At 38.0% G+C, this 26875-nt stretch overlaps 1 protein-coding gene across 5 annotated transcripts in view; it reads left to right on the top strand.

Moving 5' to 3' along the window:
• wnk3 (WNK lysine deficient protein kinase 3) overlaps nucleotides 1-26875 on the top strand; it is a 54972-nt gene that overhangs the window by 10985 nt on the left and 17112 nt on the right. For all 5 annotated transcript variants that reach the window (XM_079803363.1, XM_079803360.1, XM_079803359.1 and 2 more), the window contains exons 2-10: nucleotides 2536-3614; nucleotides 18929-19101; nucleotides 19340-19560; nucleotides 23310-23467; nucleotides 23855-23943; nucleotides 24025-24244; nucleotides 24604-24919; nucleotides 25039-25145; nucleotides 25301-25522. In XM_079803363.1, coding sequence (XP_079659489.1) covers nucleotides 2916-3614; nucleotides 18929-19101; nucleotides 19340-19560; nucleotides 23310-23467; nucleotides 23855-23943; nucleotides 24025-24244; nucleotides 24604-24919; nucleotides 25039-25145; nucleotides 25301-25522 — 2205 coding nt within the window. In that variant the 5' untranslated portion in view covers nucleotides 2536-2915. The remainder of the gene's footprint in view (nucleotides 1-2535; nucleotides 3615-18928; nucleotides 19102-19339; nucleotides 19561-23309; nucleotides 23468-23854; nucleotides 23944-24024; nucleotides 24245-24603; nucleotides 24920-25038; nucleotides 25146-25300; nucleotides 25523-26875) is intronic.

Genomic DNA, 26875 nt, shown 5'->3' with positions numbered 1-26875 from the left:
AGAGGGAGATTGAGTTTGTGATAGGAGGCAGAAGTAGGTTTTATGGGTCAAAGAGAGTATTGAATCTTGTGAGAGCCTGTGTCAGGTGTTTCAGTATCTGAATACACCCGGAGAACACTACTAGAGGAACAATGAAAATCCACTCACTGTGAACATGAGAAGCTGCAATGCTCCCCATGTGGGGCGATACTGCTGACTACAATTAATATGGTTTTGCTGCACATTGGTCCCTTAGCGATGATCTGTGATGGTCACTCATGTTCATTCTGTATCTGCTCTGCCTCTAAATTATTTAACCCCAAAGGTCCTTTATGCCATCATTCATTATTAATCAATCACAATCCGCTGTGTTCCTTTAGTTTTTTTTTTTTAATGGGTAATATTTATTGGCTCTTTTTAGATTTGTTATGCACCAGGTACCCGTCATGCTTCTGGACAGCTTAATTAGTTACTGGATTAGTCTTTTACTTTCCTGGTTGTTTGAGGGCTCTTGTTTAGGATATAGATGGACCACTAATCACTTTAATGGATTTATTAATTCACACAAGTTATTCTAAGTGCCCTTGGCAATATGCACATTTGAATAGTTTTTCGTGACCGAATAGTTTTTGTGAACAGGCATAACAGCCACAGGAGTTGCTGTGAAATGCAGGCCCAGTGCTAAAGACTGTAAACAGACTGTCTGTCCCTGGTTCTTAATTGTACCAAATATTAAATATAAAAATATTTTTGTTCAAACTTCTTCAGTAAGTTTGTATGAATTAAGAACTAATAAGCTAGTTAAACTGCAGTTTCTAATCAAGGTTGTTGATGAAAGAACTTTGCTTAAGAAGTGATTTTAAAAACACCCTTTGTATTGAAAAATATAATATGTGGCATTATATAATACCGTTCAAAAGTTTGTTTTAAATAAACTAATTTATCAAGGATGCATTAAATTGATCAAAAATGACAGTAAAGGCATTTATAGGGCCCTATCTTGCACCCAGCGCAATTGACTTTGTACACCGACGCATGTGTCATTCCTATTTTGCACCCGCGCAAAGCGCGCTTTTCCCTCCACAGAAGCACGTCGCTAAACTAGTGAATGAACTTGCGCTACCTGGGCGGTTCAGCGCAAAAAAGGAGGCGTGTTCCGGCGCAAACAATCCCTGGTGCTATTTTGCTGTTCCATTAAACAATTGCGCCACTGACCAGAAAAAACCTAGTCTAAAGTCAGTGGCGCGTTGCGCGTTGTTCATTATGCTATTTTAAGGGCGCATGCTTGACCATAATGTATAGCGTGCACAACGCGCATACACTTTGCTCATGTAATCTACACAGATGCAACAGTTATTTTTGCAAATCATAAATTGTTACACTAAAAAAATATTAACACATGAGATGACGGAAATCATTGTGGTGTGCCACGAAGATGTGAAAAAATAGGCATAAATCTAGCTTACAAATTATTCAGGCTAATTGTAGTCTAATAATTAAGGAGACCTGTTTGCCCAATAGTGGCAACTTCTGGCAAGACATATATGTATATAAGGACATCTAACAAATTGGTTTGTCCGTCAAGAACCAGGAAAAAAAATCGGTGAGGGTGGACGCAGCGATGTCCTCTGCTGGCGTCAGGTCCTGAGTAGAGGCAGATCCACCTCCCGTTACACGGCGTGCCCGATTGATGCTGGCAAACTTGGACTTTCCCCGTATTCTGATGTCATTGTAGCGCTTGCGGCACTGGTGCGACGTCCTGGGGATGCCAGCTGATGAAACAATTGTGGCTATTTCCTCCCACGCCTGTTTAACCGACGCTATTTTGGGTGGGTTTCTCCCATCCCCATACAACACAACTTCTCTGTCTTTCACTGCTCTTACAAGAACATCTGTCTCCTCGGCTGTGAACCCCTCCTGGCGTGCGCCTGGTAAATACGCCATAATAATAGCAATCCATAATGGAACTTGCGCACCTGCTTTTACAGGGAATGTTGGATGACGCTCTGATTGGTTTATTCACGTTACGCCCAAACCACACCTATGAATAATGAAGCTACTTCAGACCAACCCATTTTAGATTTGCGCCGGACGCAAGAGCCATTTATCCCGCCGGGAAAATAGCAACAGCGCCGAGACCCGCCCACAAAGTTACTTGCGCTTCGCGCTTTGACACTTGCGTTTCAGATCGTTAAAATAGGGCCCATAGTGTTACAGAAGATTTCTGCAACTGTTTTCAACATTGATAATAATAAGAAATGTTTCTTGAGCATCAAATCAGCATATTAGAATGATTTCTGTGGGATCATATTACACTAAAGACTGGGGGAATGGCTGCTGAAAATTCTGCTTTGTCATTTTAAAATTGTAATAATATTTTACAATATTGCTGACCCTAACTTATGAAATATAGACTATAAAAAATATAAAAAACAAACTACAGTGTATGATATAATGAAAATTGTGTCCCTCTCTGTGACATTGTGTGATGGTTGTTAAATGCTCATACTTGAGCCAAATACTCCAATAATGATTTGCGGTGTTTTTCTTTTATAGGATACACCTGAAAATCCCCCCTCACTCAATGAAGGTAATTTACCTGTGAATCAGTCACCCCTGAGCCAGCCAGAATAAACTCTATGTAAGAAATGGAGATAAGGAAAGTACACAGAAAAAACTGAATTAACCTGTGTGGAAATACAAACAAAACAAGCACCCTCTGATACTCCTGTGAACTCCAGGGAACGTGGAAGATAAGAGCTGCAGAAAAGAGAGCATAATTCTTGTCAAAAGCTGGCAACACTGGAAGGACGGCTGAGGAACTTCATTAGAGGGTGAGAGGGTGATCACTGAGTGAGAGAGACGGGGACTGACAGAGAGCCAGAGTGCAGGAGGGGGCGGCGGCGGCGGAGGACAAGTGGGAAAGGTCAATCGCCATGGCGACGGACCCAGGAGAGCCCACTGCCACGGAGGAGTCCTCTGGAGAGAAACCTGATGGAGAGAGGGAGGAGGAGAACGACCAGGGGAACAGGGCCGCCCGTGAGAGAGAGAGGATGCACAGCACGCCGTCTGACTTACCCTCCTCCCAGACCCAGGAAAAGAGAGCGTGGTGCGCTGGAGGAGGAGGAGGTGGAGTGGAGGATGGTAAAGAAATGGATGCACCGGTCAGACCTCTGACCTTCTTCATGCCCTCCTCCCCAACAGCCCACGAACCGTGCAGGAAACGGGAGAACAAGCGTTTTTTCCGAAAGAGTGTGGAGATATGCGAAGAGGACGATGAGGTGGAAGGAATCCCCGATGCCCCTCACAGCGCCCCTGACCTCGAGTTTTGTGCCTCCGACTCCGTTTTCACCAGCGGAGCCCAACAGTTACCTGCCAGTGCCTCGGCTGCCTTGGGTGAGGATGGCATTCATGGCACACAGGATCCTGATAAGACCGGCCTTTCTGCGCCCACTCTAAAGGGCAAGGAGAGAGATCGAGAACAGGAAGAAGAAGCTGAGATGAAGGCCGTTGCCACTTCGCCCAGTGGCCGCTTTCTAAAATTTGACATCGAGCTTGGCAGAGGAGCGTTCAAAACTGTTTACAAAGGCCTGGACACAGAAACCTGGGTGGAAGTTGCCTGGTGTGAACTGCAGGTGAGTCTTGTTTACCCCCATAAGTTACGGTTACCGTATTAATACAACTAATGCACTTGAGTAGCAAAGGTTTTGACATTTCATTCCTACACTCTAAAAAAAAAGGCTCGTAATCATAGGGGAACCTTTTTTAGTGCTATATAGCACCAATTTTGGTGCTTCAGTGGTTCTTCAGCGGTTCTTCAGAGGTGCTATATAGCACCTTAGTCAAAGAACCGGTGAAGAACCTCTGAAGAACCGCTGAAGAACCTCTGAAGAACCGCTGAAGAACCACTGAAGCACCAAAATTGGTGCTATATAGCACTAAAAAAGGTTCCCCTATGATTACGAGCCAAGAACCATTTTTGGTGCAATATAGAACCTTTTTTTTTTTTAGAGTGTATATGGTGGGCCGTTTAGTATTGTTTACTTTTCTTGGATGGGAATTTGAGTTGTATCAAGTTTTTCGGTCTAAGTGCTTTGGCCCTGCTGGTTTGAATTAGGATGCTGTTACGCAGGAGTTTTCCAAGCTTGTTGGTGAAATCTTAGCCTCTTGTGTTTCTCTTCAGGCTGTTACAGTTGAGTGCAGTGAGAACAGTAGGGAAAAAAAGTTTCAAAGTCAGAGCTCAATAGCTTTATAGATTACACAGAGACTATCCGTGGGAGAGAAGGGTCAAGCCTACTCAGGGTGCAATGAACTGGACAAACAACAAGGCTCAAAGAGGCTCTCTTGTTGTAAAGTGGATTCTTTTTGACTTTTGACAGGGACCCAACTGTTTCATAATGCCGTTGTCAACAGAGGGGCGCGCATAAGTAGATGCCGGCTGCAGACCGCATTGCTTGTGTATCACAACAGACTGTATAACATACAATTGCCTAGCCAGCATGCCATCAGAAATATTTTCGTGCCACGTGTCCTTTATAATCCTCTCATGAAGCAAAGTCTTTCAGCGCATGCAAAACAGCCAGCTGAGAGGAAAGCCTGCTGCATTTCAGCACTAAAATGGCTCTCGGTACAATAATTAGCCAATAAGGTCCATTTGAGGAGGTTAATACCAGCTATGTAAGAGGCTTAGTGAATCAGATTATTGATTAAAAGGTTGAAGTGGCATGTAAATCATGGATCCGATCATGAGATATTATTTAGAGAACAACCATTTACATGGTACCACCTTATTCAAATTTCCCACTGGACGAAGGCTATGGTTAATATACATTCTCTCAACTTCTCAGTGTGCCAAAGGAAGTACTTTTCTACATATTTTCATAACATTTTAGTCTTGAATTTATAATTATTAATTGATTCAGGGGCTTTCATTTTTTTTTCTACCCACTATTAATGTTTAATATGAAAACTTAAAAGAAACCTCATAAATCAGTAATTTACTATGAATATAAATATATATATATTTAGAATTTGTCAAATTTGAAAAATATTAATAAATTCAGATAATTTCCCCCTTGCGGCTCTTTGGGGGTCACCTGACCCCAGTTTGAAAACCCCTGCATTGATCATTTTAAACAGCTAAATTTGCCGTTCATATACCTGCCATACAATTTATCATCCCCAAAAACATGAACTCTAGCTATCCAATGATGCAGCAATTTCATGCCAGTGTTGTTATTGGCCTTCATTATGACTTTGTTCATCGTGGATAGATAGACTGGATGGATTCTTCAGAATGTCAGTTTGTTGCCAGTGGCAAAATGGAAAATAAAAACACTTCTGTGTACTTTATGATGATTCTACTAATTTGTACAAACAGTGGGCTAATAGAGGTGATTTCAGTTTGAATTCAGCTGTAGATTTGAACAAAATGGTAGCAAGATTTTGAAAAGATGACATGGTTGCTTTTTAAGCTGTTTTCCAGGATGTTAAAAAAAACTGAAAAACAAGCAATGGGTACATGGTGGAATACAGGTCTATGATACTCTGACGGTAAAAGAGGAACAATGAAAAATGGCAAAGCAGGGACTGAATGAACTATCTGATATTTGTTCTCAGTTCTCCGTTTATCATGTGTGGTTTGTTTGGTTGCTTTGTGTTAAAAGGTTTGGAGTCATGTGTTTGGCTTGGAGCTAATCCCACACACACTAAAGGGCCAATTCACTAAACAGTTGCACAATTTTGTTTTGCGATTATATCATCATGTGTTTGCTTATATGATATTATGTTAAAACAATGCGGACAGCATGTGCAAATAAATGCAGTTCATAATTTGTTAAAACAGTCCATCCTTCCTTCACCTTCCTCTTTATTGTTATGTCAGCAACTACAAACTTGACATGACATAAACATAAAAGACTCTGGCATGTGCACAGTAATTTGTAATATTATTCACTTTAATCCTGTTGACTGAGATTGAGCAGATGAATCCATGGTTCAGGGGGAATTCTCTCAAGCCTCCGTGACCCCAACAGTCCACGCTGCTGCTTAGAGAGTAATGTAATACACAACTGAACTATTCATCTCTTAGGCAGATTCCTGATGTGAGCTGTTTGACACAATGTGGTTATTGGTGTTTCCCGAAAATTTTGGACAAGGAACAGTGAAAAATCCAGAATGAGACCATGTTGTCTGTTGAGAAACTGTGTGATGATTGTGCTATTGTATGTTTGGTTGCACTTTATTTTGCAGTACGTACAGTGTACTTGCCTTAGAAAGTACTGGATAATATAAGGTAACTACATTTGTTAAAGGAGTAGTTCACTTTAAAATAAAAATTACCCCATGATTTCTCACCCTCAAGCCATAGGTGTATATGACTTTCTTCTTTCTGATGAACACAATCAGAGTTACATTAATAAATATCCTGACGCTTCCAAGCTTTATAATGGCAGTGACTGGGTCCATTGAGTTTGAAGCTCAAAAAAGAACATCCATCCATAATAAACGTACTCCACATGACTCCAGGGTTTTTTTATATAAAGTTAAATATCTAGCTCCCGCCAGACCGCCTTCCGTATTCAACTTATGAAAAAAGCGTAACTGGCAGCAACATGTCACAACGAGCCGCAGCGCTCCGTCTGCATTGAAAAGTTCAAAACACAAATGGAAGAGATATCAATGCGTTGTGTATCTATATATGCAGTATTTTATTGAGCCTTTTCATTTAACAGTTTAAAATTTCAGTTACCATGCGTGTGAAGAACAATTCAATCTCTAGTCCAGTGTTGTGATCTAATAGACACCCAGTAGAGAGTTACACGATTTAGAAACCGCATTAAACTCCGGCAAGATAGTCATTTTATGCGAAATCATAGACCGTTATCTACAGATCAAGCGTAATAACAGGAATATTGAATCATATTGGAGAGAGTCTCATCTTGTTGACTGTCGTAACCGAACGCGACATGCAGTTTGAATAAAGAGTGACTGACAGACTTCCTTTTTTCCATGACTAAAAAAGAAAATAATAGGGAATTATCAATGCAGCATGGCGAAAATGTGGCGAAGTTTTAATTGACGTAAACTAGACTAAAATGCTCAGACATTTAGTCGACTAAAACTTGACTAAGAAAAAAAGGACTAGGTTGACTAAATATGATAACTAAAAAGCTTGTTATTTCCAATTTTCCAGTCATTGTCATCAAAATAAGGGATTTTTAAGTTAAAATCATGTCTTTACTGTACAGTAGTGCATTATGTGAGTTTACAACCGGCCCCAGCAGTGCATAAGTTACAACTTAGCCTAGTTTTGATGTATATGGGCACTTAGTTACAACTCATGCACATAGACTGTAAAAAATATGGACAACGCCCCTTCACTATCTACTATTGAAGAAAAGTGAAGCCGCCAATCTCAGACTATGACGCTAACATCTTGCGCTGATTTGGGAACTGTGTCCCAAACTTATTTTAAAAAACTACTTAAAATGACAGAAACCATCTTTGGAAAAAAATGTATTTGAAGTGTAATTTGATTGTTTAGTTTGTCTCGTGTCCCATTAGAATACATGGAGGGGGCAGGGTTTATGAGATATACTGGGACCAACTACCTGGGGGGCGATCAAAATGCTTTGGCTTCACTTTTCAGGACGTGTGTGGCACACTTGCTCATGCACTACTAAATATTTTTGCGTTGCACCCTTAAACTTAAAAGTTGAAGTGTCACTCTATGTATAAACTAAATATTTATGGAAGCCTCCGATCAGGAGTAACAGTTGAAATAAAATAGCAGACAGACTGAACTGCATCCATAAGATCTTGTTTTACATATCAGACTTCAGCTCTTTACACAAATATGATAATGCTGACATTTACACTCGCTTACATTCTAAGAAAGAAAACATTGTGAATAGATTACTTTGTTAGAGGCTCTTCAACACAAACCCGTCCAAAACAGCGCTGTGTGCATCTGCCCCATCGCTCAGTGTTGTGCATATCAAATAAAATCAGTCATCAACAAATGTAATTTCTTATGTTTTTTGTTTCTGTATTTATATATTGATCCTTATTAATGTTGTTTACAAATACTGAATGCTTCTGAATGTTATTTATATATAAAATTGCGTGAGGCAAAAGTAGTTAGAATGAAGGATAAACTGAAATCCATGGCATTTCAACACCACTTTTGCTCATGTATTTGAAGGCTGCTATTGGATCATTGAGAGTAAATGTCATATGCAACTACACATTATTTTACGGAGAGCTTATGACAAAAGTAACACGTGCAACAAAAAAAGAGTTTGTTATAAATTAGCTAGTAGTTACTAAGCCTCTAGTGTGGACTTTACATTCCAATTTAAGAAATACCTTACGAATGGCTAGTGCAACCTTACCCTGTCCATTTTGCAGTTCATATGCAATGTACATTGTTAAAACGCAAAGTGCTTTGTTCAATTTATTTCCTCATGAACATAATTCCAAACATTTTTGTTGACTGTCAGTTACAGAGAGGAAGAGATCTCTCCATGATGCGTTTGATGCTGCTTAAGCTTTTCCAAGGTAGACTTGTCTAGCTCGCTAGCAGAAGTGTTTATAAATTTATAGCTAAAAATAATAGTTTTTGTTTTGTATGAAAAAACGAATTTATTATAAAAATAAATTACTAATATATATATATATATATATATATATATATATATATATATATATATATATATATATATATATATATATATATATATATTAAAAAAACAATATTATTTCTGGTGCATATGAAATGTTGCTAAAATAAGTAAATAAAGTACAAATCTGAACCACTGGCTTTTCTGTTGAGGCCATATATTTGTCATTCTTCCTTGTGCAATATTTCTTTATTTGCTCATCATACATTATATATCATGCTTCTAAGTGACATAAGCATAAAAGTCTACTGAAATGGCAATCAGATTTATTTGCATGACAATTAAGCATCAGCCAAACCTGCATAGTGATCACTGTATTGTCAAGAACATTCTGGTATGAAGTCTATACTGTGTGTGTATAATGCAATCAAAAGTGATGAAGGAGTGTGAGAGAAGTACCGGTGAATGATGAGCTAAATAGAAGATTAACATGGCATCGGTCCCAGAGAGAAGCTGAGTGGTTATGTATGCATGCAGGTGCCCCCGATCAGCTGATCTAATGCACTTAAAATGAATCATAAGAACATATGGCTTTGTAATACCTTTGGCCTTTCATGTGAGTGTAGTTGCACTCATTTTTAAAAGCTTCAGTTATAATTACAGATGACCCTAAAGACGAAAGTAAAAAATAAAATTGAATAGTCTCGCATGAGCATGAGTTCTGTTGTACTAAATATTAGTGGCCTCATGGCACAGGTAGCCTTGCAGATATTCAGCACAACAGCAGGATTTCCTCTCACCACTCAAAGCTTTCTGTAATCACTCTGGGTTTTCCATTTCTCACTCCCCAGTCCGCACTCCCCAGTGGGAGAAACCCTGCTCTGAGCAATCCTGGAGCGAAAGAAAACATGCACACTTTGTCTTTCATAAAACCAGTTCCTCGCCACAGGCATAATCTCACAAATCTGCTTTAATTACAGTTAACATAAGCACAAAACTGATGATAAGCAAAATTGCTTCCTTGGGTATTCATTCGTATTATGAATTCTCATAAAAAAAGTATCCTTAATATTTATCTTAATATTGAGTCTGGGGTCAGATGAGATTCTTCCCAGTTTCTACATTAATTTGCCTATGATATAAGGACACGGTGAAGGACAGCTTAGGTTATTCCGGAACAGTTCAACTCTCTGCGACCTCGCTGAGTCCAGACAGATTTGTACTGGGTGTCAGTAAGAGCAGTAGTGATGGTTAGAAGGCATGTTGTTCTGTCATTTCGGTGGCGATTTTGTTCTCTATAAATGGCCTGGATCCAGATAAAACCAGACAAGTGTATAACCCTGGAATGTGAATTTGGCTATTTTTGCAGCTAAATAAGGCGAACAAAACTGGCTAGACGGATATTCTTCCCCAGCCCTTCAGGTTGTTTGTTGAAGATGGTTTCGTCTGACCAGCATATCCTTTAATAATGCCTTACCTTTAAAAGCTTTAAACGTATTCAGTATTATCACTTATTTATGCAACTTATCTGATATTTATTAATTGCATTAGCTAGTCAAGAAGACCTCACTTCTTGCATTTAAAAAACCCATCATAACCTCATCCCACACACTCTATTGTAAACATTTGCAGTCGATTGTAAGAAAGGTGCAGGGTTTAAGAGAAGTCTGTCTGAACTATGACATTTTTGGTCTGCAGTTTTACATTTTCATTAAGACATTTATTATGTTAATTGTCCTCATCGGGACCATTCACTGTTCCATGTTTACTATGGGCACGTTTGATTTACTATGGGCACGTTTTTCACACACAAAGATTTATTATTATGCTCTCTACTCTGTTCTATACTGGCACGTGAACTACAGTTTTGTGTGCCTTGTTGTGCGTGTGTGTGTGTGTGTGTGTGTGTTGGGCGTACAGTGTTGGAGGGGTGTTCTATCTGACCGTGTGATTGAGTATACAGGGTGATCCAGGGAGTTAATTACAGTGGGTGCCTGTCAGGCCTGAACAAAAAGCCTGCACAGACAGCACAACTCACGCAGAAACACACAACTGGCTGAATGTTAGCAGCCTAAACCAGACCAGTCTGCCCCAGCTCAGCTCCTGCCACAAAAAAACACTCCAGACCAAAGGAACAATTGTTTGATTTAGACATTTTACAAAGAGTTAATATAAAATTGCTTTTCTTTAGATGATGGTCTTTTTCTAAATAGACGAGCAGCACTAGCTGAAACGTTAATCAGATGAAACGGTATATGAAACGATATGAATAATCATATTCAGAAGATCCAGCAATAGCAGTACATATATGAAGTTTTTAACTTCAGTTTAGATTTGGGTCTTATTGGAAAGTCATGTGCTCTGGATGGTGGTCACAAAATCCTTTGACAAGACTTGTGTAATTTTAATTATATTTTTGCAGCATCATGTGAATCGTTATTTTAGCCAGAAAGTCCACAATGAAGATGCATACTGTAAGTCAGAAATGAGAGCTTTATAGCAATACTAAATTTTACTCTGTCTCTCTCTCTCTCTGTCCCAGACTAAACTCATTTAATTCAGAGTAATGTACCGTGAGTGCAGCAGAACTTTTCACCCCATCAGTTGTGGTCAAATTTAGTGTCAGACATGCAGTGACATAATGTGGCTCTGAGTAAAAGAGAAACTAAGGCAATGACTCTGTGTGAACATCTTCCTTCTAATGGCAGAGCTCTTGTACCCTCTATTAAACACAGATGGTTTGTCCCGTCTGTGCAAAAGGTCAGTGTCCTCAATGTTCAATAGGATCACATTCAGACAAATGGTGTGTTTTCAGTAGGGGTGGCACGGTACATGAAAAAAACCCTGAACCGTTCGTTTCGCTTGTCTCGGTTCGGAGCGTGTGCGTCGCACGGTTTCGACGCATGCGCAATGTATCCTCGTGCCCATATGTTACCTCAGACAGTGGGTGTCCTTTTCGCGCGAAAATATTGTCTCGCGCAGCTGAACCGCGGCTCGTGTATTGCAAATACAGACAAATATTGCCCATTCTGTCACATTTTTCGGTGTTCTCCTCCGACCCCTGTCTGTCTCGTGCTTTGATTTATGATGGGCAGCATATATCTGCTGCAAATGCGACCTGTTCCCCTCTGTCCCATACACACATGCATATAACATGTTGTATATAAGTAGTTCACATGATAAATGTAACATTTAAAAGTTAAGGTATGCTTCTAGTTTTAATAATTTAAACATGCCTTTGAAGTTTGGGCAAAAACTTCTGGCAGTGTTGTGTTTTCGTGTATTTTTTTCTTTTCTTTTCACAACGCTGGATGTCATATGGTGATTGTGAAACACACGGAACACTTCATGGTGAAATTTGTTAATCAGGTCAGCTGAATTAAAGCCACAGTGCATTGTTCTGATCAAAATTGACAGGATTAATATGAAAAATGTTACGCCAATGTGTCGGACTCAGTAGACAGCCAGTTAAGAAACAACTTCTACATGATATAACAATTTTTTAATACTGTATCCTAAATTGTGGATGATTAAGCTATATATCATATGCTGAAGTAAATTTCTGGAGTGTTAACGATTAAAAAAAACAACAACAAGAACCGTACAGAACCAAAAACCGTGACCCTAAAACCGTGAAACAAACCGAACCGTGGGTTTTGTGAACCGTGCCACCCCTAGTTTTCAGTGATGGTGAGAATCTTTAGGCACCTCACCATCCAATCCGTTTCGAAAATGATTCTTTACCCCGATTACTTTAAGGGATAATTTTCATTTTTAGGTGAACTATCCCATAATTTACTCACCCTCAAGTCATCCTAGGTGTATATGACATTCTTCTTTCAGACGAACACAATCTGAGTTATATTAAAGATGTCCAGGCTAATCCAAGCGTTATAATAGCAGTAATAGTTGCTCTGTTTTTGAAGTCCATAAAAAGAGCATCTGTCCGTCATATAACTGCTCCACACGGCTCTGGGATGTTAATAAAGGCCTTCTGAAGCGAATCGATGCGTTTGTGTAAGAAAAATATCCATATTTAAAACTTTATCAAGTAAAGTTCTAGCCGATCGCCTTCCGTGGAAAAGTGTTGAATGTTGAAAGTGAAACTCAAGATGCGTACGTGACGTCTGACGAGCGGACCTGGTCGCGTTAGTCTTTCGATCAGCTGAGGCACTTTCAACACTTTTTCCATAAATTGAACAGGGAAGGCGATCGATATACTACATAATAATGAGCCTCTAAAATATATTAAGTGCTCAAGTGCACACAAAGCTTGCGTCAGCGTACTGGCAAAAGTAATGTTTATGAATGTGTCGAGGGAAAAAACAGAAAGGAGACTGTCTGAACATTTTAAAAATGTATTCATAAACGAGTCAATGTCGGCAGCAAAGAGGAAGTTGACTACGCTGACGCTCGTGTCCGCTGTACAGTGGGAGCGCATATAGAGGGAAATGTATGTTAAACATGGCACTGTACTAATATAGCTTCCACTCTCCACACAAACACTTGGATATGCTCCTAATATTGCACATTTATCTGTGTTAACGTTAATGAACAGCAGTGGCTAACATTAAGCTACTACTTAGATTTTTCAAATGATAAGCCATGTTTGAGGTCGATGAATGAAAGGTGAACGTTTGGATTTCCTGCCCGACATTATTACCAAATGGACCAGCCATGTTTACGTTCTGTCTGTCGGATTGTGCGACCACCAAATGGGGAATTTTCTTTCTGCGACTAACCGACTAATTTAAAATTTGGTCGACTAAGCCTCTTCTCTTCGACTATTAGGGGGCAGCTCTAAATTATGTAATACAATTTTGATCTCTGTTTTTTAATACAAATGCTCAATGAATCCCTGTCAGCAATTTTTTGTCATTTAATATAAAAGATATAAATGATGACTACATTTGTTATTAGTGACTCAGGCATCAGTCTGTTCAGTTATTTCTGAAATATGTAATTCCCTGAGTAATATTCATTTCTGTTCTAGCTATTCGACTTATGAGGAGTTAATATACTTGAGTAATTCTGACATGCAGCCAATTGCTCATATTAGTGAATTGATTAGTTATTTGAGGATTGCTCACACTGTAAAAAAAGTTGCTGCCTTCAATTAAGTACAATCAACTTGCATGTTTAAGTCAATTCAACTTAAATTGCATTAAACTGACTTAAAAAATGAGTTGAATCTTGTAAAAAAAAAACGTTGAAAATTGCCTAACTTATTTTGATGAGTTAAAGCTATGTAAAAACATATAACTTATTGATCAAACAATTTTTACAGTGCAGTTAAATGTTTCTGGTTGTCTTATTTTTCACTAACGCACACACACATACACTGACACAGGCATGTGTCTTCATTGCAATCGCATTGAACTAGTGGATATTATGTTGCTTTAGCCATGCTGCTGAATTACAGTGAATGTGTTAGTAATACGAGCTGATCATCCACCCACCCTTTCGTCTTCATTGCAGTTAAACCCAAAAGGCGTATCGACTAGCACAATAATAAAAAGATGATAGTCGATTACTTTACACATCCATAGGGATCAGAGAATTCAGTTAGATAAGTGAACATGGATGGCAGAGCTAAATTGAATTTAAAAGCCATGATGTACGCAGTGTTATCGAATGCATACTTTCTCTCTTGTTTCATCAGCACAAGTGGGAGCTCAGCAAGCATTCATGCATAGTGTTTTTGTGGGACTTTTCGGGCTGAACAGGTGACAGGTCCTGAAGTGTTTCTTTTTTGTGGAAAGGGTCAGGCTGGCTTAGGCTGTACGCTGTTTACGGTAGCGTGAGCTACTGCAGCCTCACCTGACAACTGAGCAAACACGCTGCCAAAAGGGCAGACACATCTTCAACATGGGAACTCGACTTGCATAATGTTTAAAATGTGGTTGACAGGTTGCCTGACCGGTTTGTTTCTCGTTTCATTGTGTGCCGTCATTTGTGTGACTACTAAGCCGTAGATATTGAACTGCTTTTAGCAATCCAAACTCATTATCATCACCAAGCTTCGGTGCAAATTGTGAACGAAACTTTTTGTTTTTGTATCATTTAAATTCTGGTGACTTTCAACATCTCATAACACAGTTTATTACAATGTCTAGGGTTTTGAAATCCAAATGGTGCAGGTTCTAATCCTCTAAATGTTATTCACTAAAAGGGAAATGTCAGCCGGACAACTAGACAATAGTTTGAGCACAAAAACATTCTCCATTTGGTTTTGCATTGTTGATGTGACTAATGACTTTCTCCTAGCTATCGCTGAACATAATGTTTTAATGCCAGTACAAGACAGTGCCATGAAGAGGGCAAAGGACCGGTGAAACTCAGACAGTCAGAGGTGCCCTTACGAGACCGTCTTAGACACCAACTCAGCGTTCAAGGCTGCACGTGGATACTCAGACAAACAACCGCACACGCATGCACAGATGCTCTCACGTTAGCTTAGTTTCAGCCACAAAATACAGAGCGCAGCACGAATATTCAGTGCACCACAAAACAGGAAGCATCTGTCAACACAAAGAAACCTTGCTGTAGCACTGGAAACAATCAGTCAACGTTCAAGGAATGGGGTGGTACTTTTAGTGATGTGTGGGTTTGTTTGCAACTGTTATAAGCTTCATGTTGATAGTTCTAGGGAAATTGGGAAAGAGAAACTTTTAGATTAGTGGTTGATCAGTATGAGTTTTTCAATGAGACCTTCTTTAACTTGAACATTTGGTGGTCACACCACTGAGCATTGACTATGCTGCTCTAATTCTGTATACATGCAAGAGGTGGGGGAAAATCGATTTACTGATGCATCGTAATGCTTTCCTAAATGATTCCGGATCGATCCTCAAATTCATCGGAATTTAAATTAATTATTAATAATTCTGGTTATTGAAAATGCTTACACAGGGCCAAACATTACAGATAAGTGCCATGCCATGTGCAACGTTGCAAAAATGCCATGGAACGCATATATGCAGTGGAATTTATACTATGTAAAGTATGCTTGCACTATACAAACAGTATATATATAGTATATAGTATATACAGTATATATATATATATATATATATATATATATATATATATATATATATATATATATATATATATATATATATATATATATATATATATATATATTTATATATATATTTATATATATAATATATATGAGGATCATTTTGGAATCAAGTGACTCATTGGATTGAAATGGAAGTCTTCTGCATTTTTATCAAAGCATTTTCAAATGAGCTCTTTTAAAACTTATGGTTACACTTTATTTCGATAGTCCACTTTAAACATTCTACTAACTATAAGTAACTTTGCAACTACATGTCAACTAACTGTCATTAGAGTATTAGTTGACTGTCAGTAGACTGGTAGGTTATGGTTAGGTGTTAGGGTTCGGGTTAGTAGAATAAGTTGAATTGTAGTTGCCAAGTTACTTATAGTCAGTAGAATGTCTGTTGGGGGACCAACAACATAAAGTTTTAGTAAATATTAATCAGACAGTCTACAAATACTCTAATTACAGTTAGTTGACATGACATGTAGTTGCAACGTTACTTATAGTTAGTAGAATGTCTGAAGTGGACTATCAAAATAAAGTGTTACCAAACTTATAAAGTAAAATAAAAAAATGCAGAAAGTAATGTACATTGTTGTTCAAAAGGTAGATATTTTGTTTTGTTTTGTGTTTTGTTTTGTTTTGTTTTGTTTTGTTTTGTTTTGTTTTGTTTTAGAAAGATGTCCATTATGCTCACTAAAGCTGCACTTATTTGCTCAATGTAATATTTTGAAATATTATTATAATATCAAACTCCAGGCTTCAATGTCACATAATCCGATCAGAAATCATTCCAATATGCTAATTTGGTGCTCAAGAAATATTTATCAATGTTGAAAACCGTTGTGCTGCTTTTTTCACGATTCTTGAATGAACAGAAAGTTGAATAGGAAGTTCAAAAGAACAGCATTTATTTGAAATGTAAATCTTTGTAACATTTATAAATGTCTTTACTGTCACTTTTGACCAATTTAATGCGTCTTTGCTGAATCAAAGTATTAATGTCTTTACAAATAAACTTTCTGACCGCAAACTTTTGAACACTAATGTATGGAAAGAATTTTGTGAATGACCGGTGTTTGGATTATGCAGCGCTTTCGTCACAGTAACTTACTGGCATAGAAAGGAGGAAAAGAAAACAAGAGGCCTCCGCTTTCACAGAATACTTCCTCAAAGTAACATCTAGGTAGTTGGTGACTTTATAAGAGAAGGAGGGAGAAGAGGAGAGAGGATGACATGATTTACAGATTTAACAAGAGAGAGAAACCTCATTACATGGCAAATCCGATTGTACGCCGCAAAACAGCCTCCAGAAATTAGCCCTCTTTGTTGATGCATAGACAGCAGGCCATTGCAAAGTTGTTTACAGAAATTAAAGTAAGATTATGTCTATAAATCTCATGCAGTGAGTTTGCCGAGCTGTGAAAGCTGGCATTTTTTGCTGTTTATTTTACTGTAGCTTACATAACTATTGTCGTGGCCTTTGACCCAGACATCTTTGATTTATTTTATCCATGTAGGTCACACAGACAAACACTCAAAGCCTAAGGGTCAAGGAATCTCAATACTTCATTTGTATTCATCTACATGTACCAAATGATCCGTGAGAACCAAATGTAGATTGTCACAGTTATACAGACAATATATTTGTTTGGTTTTTTTGTCTATGAAATCAGAAACCAGAGAGATGTTTTATCATCTTGCAGATTAAAGATTACAAGCCTTTTTTGGGGGCTTTTTTAACATCTGTCCATATTCAGTGGAGGAAAGAGACAAAGAACAGCTTGTCTTAAAGCTATAGTTCATCCAAAAATGAAAATTCTGTCATTTATTCACCCTCATCATGTTGTTTCAAAACTTGACTAAATTCATTTTCCTGAGAAATACAAACGATGATATTTTTAAAACAAATGTTTTAGTTTTGTTGGGGTTTTTTTTTGTCCATGCAATGGAATGTAGATTTAGACCCCATTGACTTTCTTTGTATGGGCACAAACATTTGAAACATTCTTTAAAATATCTTATTTTGTGTTCCACAGAAGAAAGAAAGTTATACAGGTTTAGACTGACCAGAGGGTGAGGAAATTATGACAGAATATTCATTTTTAGGCAAACTGTTCCTTGAAAAACTAATGCCTTATATTAGACGAAGCCTTGATGCATTAATATAGTTTTATTAATATTGTGGGGTTGCTCATGGTGAGCATAGTTAATCATCACTATGTTGCATGTGTGCTTTTCGCCAGTGGAGTGAGTGTGTGCTTGGTGTTGTCTGTGTGGCATTTTCCCCACTGCGTGCCAGCCAAGGGATTTAATCAACATCCGGCTGGGGCACTGGGGCAATCTGGTCATGGTGGCCGCTGTGGCTGAAATGTAATTTTTAGGCTAATGCTGGGTGTTGCCTCCCTGTCACGCATCTCCTTTTTGCCGGCGCCACCTGGTGACCATTGTTTAGTAGTGTACTGTCTATGAAGCTGCGCTGAGTGTATGTGCCCATGCTGAACCAAGCGTTTTGCTGTGATCAGCCTTCAGAATGCACCTCCAAATATCTCTCTCTTCACCCCACCTGGCACAGTGCTGTATTGAAACCACCAAAGATGGCAGATTCGCTGATGACCGACATAATATTGCGTATTTGGGAGGGTTACATTCTTGCAGTAAAACTGAATGGATACAAAGCTTTGAACATTCCTCTCTCGCAGCACATTTTTTAAAGGGGAACTCATTTTCTCTCAGCAGCCAGTGACTGGATGTGTGCTGTGCTATCATGGTATGCTGACATTCATAATTAATGAGGCAATACAATATAATTTATGAGTACTTTGCTGTGCTAATTTAAATCACATTTATATGAAATCACAGAATAGTTAGTAATATTTATGACTTGGTCATTAACATGATTAATAGGACCGTTGAGAGCACTTTTAGGTGCGGACTTAATGATATCTTTCATGAAGAGGATGTTGAATCAAGAGCTGTTCCATTTCTTATGTCATTTTTGCTTAAAAGTAGAGTCACAATTGGTTCAGACATGTCTGTAGTTTAGTTAATCATTTTTTTTCCTCTTTCTAACCCAGTCAGTGGGATTTTTTATTTTTTTTGGAACATAAGTTTTAATTGTGAAGTGAAGATGCAGACCAGCAAGAGTTCAATTATTTTAATGTTTTTTTTTTTTTTTAATCATGATCTGCAAATATGCATTTTACTGACCATTAATACAGTATTTAATGTTTTGTGTTTGTTTATGTATCAGGATCGAAAGCTTACCAAGGCGGAGCAGCAGCGGTTTAAAGAGGAGGCTGAAATGCTGAAGGGTCTACAGCACCCCAACATTGTGCGTTTCTATGACTCCTGGGAGTCTGTTCTTAGAGGCAAGAAGTGCATCGTCCTAGTGACTGAGCTCATGACATCAGGAACACTCAAAACGTGTGTATCTTTACATTTGAAATTGTATCTCTTTGTAATTTAATATATTTATATTAATAATATGCTAATGTTATAGTATACAGTGTGTATAGATAGACTCATTTGTTGTTGTTTTTATTTTTTTTTACAATTTATGCTGTCACTGCCAGATTCATACTATTTATCGATTTATCAACATCCAGTAAGGGTGCACACTTCTTTCTTCATTCTGACTCATGACTGTTTTCCTGTGCTTCAGGTACCTTAAGCGCTTTAAGGTGATGAAGCCCAAGGTTCTACGCAGCTGGTGCAGGCAAATCCTAAAGGGTCTTCAGTTCCTACACACGCGTACGCCACCCATTGTGCACCGTGACCTCAAGTGTGACAATATCTTCATCACAGGTCCGACCGGATCAGTGAAGATTGGTGACCTGGGCCTTGCCACCCTCATGCGGACATCTTTTGCCAAGAGTGTCATAGGTATGTGTCTTTTTATTTAGTTTCCTGTGTATAGTATAAGTTGTTCTTTAATATATGATGGACCTCTTTATAGCCTTTTGGTGAGACACTTTTCCTGAATGGGGTACAGGTCTTCCGCACTAGTGGCTGTAATTACGATGTCTGTCAAGTAGGGCTAGGCGATTAATAGCTTGAGTTGGGATGTAGATATACATTTATTTTCATTAACAATAACATCTGTAAAAATTGTAACAGCCTCATTTTTATAGGTTAAATAGGGTTTATAGGGGTTTTTTTTATAGGGTTTTTTCCATAATATTTAGATCATTAGATCATGTTAACTACAGGCAAAACCATGCTGTGGACCCTTAATGCCATGGTGAATAGTAACTATATTGTTTCTATGGTATTTGCTGTGAAAAACAGTAGCCTAAAGACATTTTAGTAAAATACAAATGCACTTTGTAAAAACTGCTAGGCTATAACTTAATAACAAAAATACTTTAATTATATTCCATTACTCCTTTAATAGACTACATTCAATGTCTACCTTAATAATATTTAGAGATGTAACAAAATGAAAATTCTGGATGCACTTCAGCAAACCGGAAATACTTTTTAAAAAAAATATTTATTTCTTATTTTAAATTAGCTTTTTTTGTATAGTTGTATTAATAGTATACTCTTAATGAAATGAAATAATTTTAATGAGACTGAATAAAAAAAAATTCAAGCCCATAAAATAAAATAACCACACTTTTATTGAAAGTAACACACTAAAATTGGACAGAAAATATATTAAAATTAAAATTAAATATCACTATATTATTCTTTATTCAGTTCTATGCAACAGAACCAGATTTAACCCTTATGAGTCTGAGACAGTTTTTTGGGCCCTTTAGAAGTTTTGACATGCTCTTACATTTTTCAGTTGCTTATAAACATATTAATAGCAAACATGTCATTACACTGTATTCAGCACAAACTGGGATACCAGAGCAACATGTATGTATATTCTTGTATTTTTGAGAGAATAACGTTTATGCATGGTTTTTGAAAAAAAAATACTGAAATAGGGCCACAAAAAGGTAAACAGTAAATATATAAATGTGTCCACAAGGCTTTTGACTAATAGATGTTGTTTCCTAGAGTTTTTGCTTCAAACTGATGTGAGAATCATTGTGCCGACTCATTCACACAAAATATATTGATTTAAATTTTATAAGACTTTTTGTTTACAAAGCTCACCTGCGAAGCGGTGTGAACGATCATGAATAATGCTGTGATTCACAGCTGAGAAGACAAAAGAAACGCATAACGAATGAACCTTTCAGTCAGGTAAAGTGCTAAGGTGTTTAGTGGAGAAAAAAAACATCTTTGAGGATACTAATAACAGGATCATAGCAATTATTGTGTTAACCTTAATATAATGTCCACTCTTAACAGAAAACATGATTTTTTTTATCTCATGCATGCATATATTATTGCACAGCATGTGAACAAAATGTTGTATTGGCCTATTATATTTTAAATGAACAAATGATTTGATATTACTATTTTTAATGTTTTTGAAAGAAGTCTCATGCTCACAAAGCCTGCATTAATTTGATCAAAAATACAGAAAAAAACAGTAATATTGTTGAATATTATTACAATTTAAAATAATGGTTTTCTATTTTAATATGCTTTAAAATATAATCTATTTTGGTGACGTAAAACTGAATTGTCATCAGCCATTATTCCAGTCTTCAGTGTCACATATTCTGATTTATTATCAATGTTGGAAACTGCTGTGCTGCTTAATATTTTTTTCATAACCTGTGATACTTTTTTCAGGATTCTTGGATGAATAAATGAAGTAATGGCTGATGAAAATTCAGCTTTGCATCACAGAAATAAATTATATATTTACAGTATATTAAAATAGAAAACCATTATTTTAAAAAGAATCTTTCTATATTTTGGGTCAAATAAATGTATGCATGATGAGCATAAGATACTTTTTTCAAAAACATTAATTAAACGTGCCCTTCAGCGAAAACTCAAGATCTTCACAATTTAACATCACCAAGGCCTTTATGTCACCAAATGACTGACCAAATATGATCTTTATCTTGTGTTTTTTCACCTTATTTCCCAGCTCACACTTTTCTCATTCTAATTGTACAAGTTGCATGGTACAAAACATAGACAGCACTGACTGACTCTTATTACGGCCGGGTGTCCGATCGACTCACACAACGTTAAACAGATCTGGGACCCGAAGTAATTTTTTTTTTAAACGGCTGACCATTTAAAATATAGACCCGAACCTGTACGGGTCGGGCCTCGGGTCTCGGGTCCTCCATGTAGACCTCTACAATAGGATCCTCACACCATCGGTGCTCGGGCCCTAATAAACCACATTTATACCACAATCCCATGATTTCAGTTAGTATTACTACAGTAAATCATGGTAAATGTTGGTGACTTGTGGTTTGAAAAGCCTTCTAACTGTATTGTTGTGGCTCAATGTTTCTCCTGTTTTCCGTGTCAGTGTTGGTGAGAGCGTCAGCGCTGTTTCATCTGGCTTTAAAATAGCTTAAATCACGCAGCATTTGAACTTTTCTCACTGGATCTCAAAGCGCTGTTTAGTGGGCGCGTGATTGAGACAGTCAGTGCAAGTAAACACATTCGCGCTATGCTCGCTGCGGTGAGCCAAGCTGATAAATGTTCCGTGTGGCATGGTTCAAACGAGCAACTCTGTTTCATTCTGCTTTTGGTGCATTTGCCGTTTAATTTTTCTCAAATGCAACAGAAATGGCAGTGCTTCTCAGTTAGGCAAAAATGGTATTGGCACCAGTGCGGTGGTCTGCAACACGCAGGCGCAGCATTATTTGCTTTGTGCATAAACATTGTATCGAACACTTATCCCTTAACTTTTGTTATAATTTAATCGAGGAAAATTATATTGTGATAATTATTGTTATCGTTTTATCGGCCAGCCCTAATGTCAAGGATCCAAGAAAAGGTATCTTCTTGCTTCGTTTGTCTCTTTAGCTATCTTAACTCATATTGTCACATTGGAGCTCACTAAAAGGGCTCTGCTCGCTGTTCCACATTATTGACCACAATATGTGCACACATAAAAACATCAATACCTATTGATTTTTTTTTTGCTGAGAGAAAAGTTAGCATGCCAGATGTTCACATTAGTACAAACATAAAAAAGAAAGCAGCATTTCTATTTATAGCATTGTTCTTTTTAACAGGGTAAACCTGAACGCTCCCAGCAGCATATTTGGAAAAAGTATTTAAATATTGAAAGTCTTACTAAGATATAGGTCGCTGCAAAAGGGTATCATGATTAACAAGATCCGTGAAAGCACCAGGGTGCTACTTAGATGATGATTTCTGTTTGCAATGGCAAAAATCCTTCACCATAATTTTTTTCAGTAATTGTGAGATCAAGCCAGGAAAAGATACACAACTGCTTCAAGGCCTTCTTGATTGTTTCAAAGATTGTGTACTTGTGTTTTGCAGTTGAATCTGAGGGAAATTATTTGGACTCGTTTTGAGGTTAAAAAAAGCCTTTCGTATGGAGGATGCACATTTATAGGCTTCAGAAGTTTTCATGACTAATTGTGCATTGATTGGCTGTTGTCAAGGAGAAAAGAAGTAGTTTAACAGATTTGTTTGTATCATAGCAACAGAAGACAAAGATAGAAAAAAATGACAAACAGGTGCCAAAAGAGATAGGATGTCAAATTAATGTTGTATTGGTTTCTTAGGTACTCCGGAGTTCATGGCCCCAGAGATGTATGAGGAGCACTATGATGAGTCAGTAGACGTCTATGCCTTTGGCATGTGCATGCTAGAAATGGCTACCTCAGAGTACCCATATTCAGAATGCCAAAATGCTGCACAGATCTACCGCAAAGTCACCAGTGTAAGTCTTTATATGACTTTTAGTTTGTAGATTATTATTTGGTGAATTCATTAGATGCAGAGCATTTTTTTCTGACATGTGTTGTAGTCCTGCTTTTTAAAGAGCCAATTCAATACAATGCTCTATGATGCTGTACACGTTCAGTAAAGTACACTAGACCACGGTCTGACTCTCAAAACCTTCCCACAATATTGGGAATTGAGCCAGGCAAATTGTTTAGCAAAGATGAGCAAAATAAACTTCACTGTCAGCAGGCAAAATGAATTCTTAGTGAATTCACCCTATTGTAATTTTTATTAATATTTAAATACACAATTTTTGTATGCACATCATGCAGGTGTTGGAATCATGTTGGGGATTAACACACTACATTTTATCTCTGTGCAGGGTATCAAGCCTGCCAGTTTTGACAAAGTAAATGACCCTGAGGTAAAGGAAATCATTGAGGGCTGCATTCGCCAAAACCGATTAGAGCGGTAAGCACTTAAATGGTGGAAGTTCTTGTGTAAGTGAAGCAAGAATGCAAAGTGATCTAAATTTTCTCTTTTCACCCTCAGGCTCTCAGTGAAGGACCTTCTAAATCATGCCTTCTTTGCGGAGGACACTGGCGTGCGTGTGGAGCTTGCAGAGGAAGATACTGGTTGCAAAGACTGCCTGGCCCTGCGCATCTGGGTTGAAGATCCAAAGAAACTCAAAGGCAAGCACAAGGACAATGAGGCCATCGAGTTCAGCTATGACCTGGAGAATGACAGTGCCGAAGAAGTTGCACTGGAGATGGTGAGAAACAAATAGAAGGAAAAGTGGTTTATAAATCTGTAAAAACAGAAATAATGGGAACTACAATTTGGGCTATTTATTGTGTTTTAATGAACAGTTCACCCAAAAATGAAAATGCTGTCCACATTTCATTCCAAACTTACTTGACTTTAGTTAAAAACTTTTTTTCTCTCTTTTAAATAAAATTACAGTCAAAAAGGCCTTGAGCGAATGACAAAAAAAATCTGTTTCTAAGGTGCTTTTGCATCAAGTTTGGAATGACATGAGGGTGCGTAAACGATGACAGAATTTTCATTTTTCGGTAACAATCTCTTTAAGAACTTTTTAATTCATTCTCCCTTTCTATTGCCTTTTTATAGGTGAAGTCTGGCTTTTTCCATGAAAGTGATGCTAAGGTGGTGGGAAAGTCCATCCGAGACAGGGTGACTCTAATTAAGAAGTCCCGTGAACGGCGACAACAACAGCAGCTCCTTCTGCAGCAACAACAACAAAGTCTTGATGAGCGCCGTGACTCCACGGTCCTTACCTCGTCCTTTTCCTACGTCCATCCTTCTTGCACCACCTCCTCACAGGGCACAGGAGCTGCTGCAGCTGTTGGGGGTCAGGGAGAGGCAGAGGAGCTGCCAGAAGTGGACCAACATGTCCAACAGCAAGGGACTGCTATGGGCTTCACAGGTGCACAGTTAATTTAGAACCACAGTCTTATTTACAGGGTCTAACAGGCAGTTGTAACTATTATTTGTCCCGAATTGGTGCATACATGTTGATTTGACATTCTACTTTTCCATATTTAGAGGTTGAGAGTCTTTCTGCTGTCAGTGGACAAAGCCAAGTCTTTTCTGTACCCGAGTCAGGGAACCCATGTGCTCATGCTCAAACCAGCTACCCCACTGGCACATCTGTAAGTACCATTACTTCAGAAACTATTTTCTTATCTAGTGCCATACATCCCCAGCTGCTGAGACACCACCATTTTTGCTCATTTGAAACTGTTGAAACTCAAATTGTTGTTTGAATGTACTCTTTGGTCGGATAAGAATTGTTTCCTTTATTTAGGGAGTGAAAGCAGGAGGGGTTATATCTCACCCCCAGCTGCTCCCTATTGGTCAGAGCGGAGGGGTTCCAAATGTGCCTGTTGGCCAGAATGGTGGGATATCTGGCATTTCCATTGGCCAAAGTGGTGGTGGTGCTCCTAACATTCCTGTGGCACAGACTTTCATTCAACCAGTCACTATGGCATCACAGATCCCATTAAGTCTGCCTCAACAATATTCTCAGGTGATTGTCTCCCTAGTGTCCAGCTTCGCTGTGTTTTTCCACTTCTCTCGGTTCACTGTTGAACTGGACACAATAATTCATACTTAAAGCAAATCAATCCAGGGACACTTGGTTCATTCAGTGTCAAATGTTAAGTTATTTTAGTGGAATATGTTGAGGGACTGCTAGGGTATTTCACTCCTCAAGTTCTGTGCCTTTTGTCAAAATATATGTTGCAATAAATTTCTGTGCCATAGACATGGCACTCTGTTACTGAAGTACGGAATTGAATTTCGAAAGAAATCTCTTTGTGCAGTCTGTGACTTTGATTTAGGTCATGTGCTGAGTTACATGATGTTTACTGACCTACATTTTTAATGTTTGGTCCAGAAAACATATTTGTTGTTGAAATTCACTCGCTGAACCATATGAGCTGATCATTTGAAAGAAATAATGGTTGTATTTGCTGTATTTAGTCCTTGAATTTCTTGAATATTATTCATAGTTCAATTTATTGTCATATAACATTTGTTTGGTGCTTAGACAGTAAGAAATTTGTCAAGTCAAGAATACATATTGAGAATACAGATGTTGTGCTAGCAACAGTATTTGAGGGAAAAAGCCACAAGTTTACAAATTAGCAAATGGAAATTCATTTCCCGAGGCAGTGAATTGGAAATATTTCTTAATTAAAACCTATTCACACTAAGTGAAAAACAACACATCAATGCATGGACTGCAAAATTAGCCCCACAGCTGTTCACATCAAGTACAATTTGTGTTTTTATCAAGCTCTTTGAAAAGTTGGCATACCTGAACGAAAGCGCTGCAGTCATTCAAAACCCCTTGCTGCTTAGACCTTATTCACAGCAGCACCATCTTTGATTTTTAAAGGGAATGAAAGCGAGGCTGTGAGGGATAGACATACTGTACATCTGTTATTTAATGTTTTTGGATTGTTCTGCTGACAAAACACTGCAAAAATATCTTTCCAAGAAATGTATACAGCTTTTTACAGCAGATGCCATTGAAAACAAGGTAAGTCTATCCCTCACAACCTCGCTTTCATACCTGTCATGGTGCTGCTCTATTGTTGGGCCAATATTTGCCAGTTGGAAAGCATTGTGTTTTTTTTTTTTTTTTTTTTTTTTTAATGTTCAAAATTGCGTTCTATATAGTACAGCTTTAGTGGTGGATTGGTCAGACCTGAACACCATCTGTAATGTCTTTCATTCTTGGAATACAGCTGCCTCTGATCTGATGTGGCGTATAATAAAAAAACAACAACAGCAGCATTGATCATAGTCTGAACAGTCTAAAAAATAACCTAATAACTGCACGTGCAAAATGTTGTTTCATGTCTTTTGCCTTCCA

This window comes from Gobio gobio (genome assembly GCF_949357685.1).
Source record: "Gobio gobio genome assembly, chromosome: 21".
In the NCBI taxonomy this organism is placed as follows: Eukaryota; Metazoa; Chordata; class Actinopteri; order Cypriniformes; family Gobionidae; genus Gobio; species Gobio gobio.
This window is presented reverse-complemented; position numbering and strand designations above follow the sequence as displayed.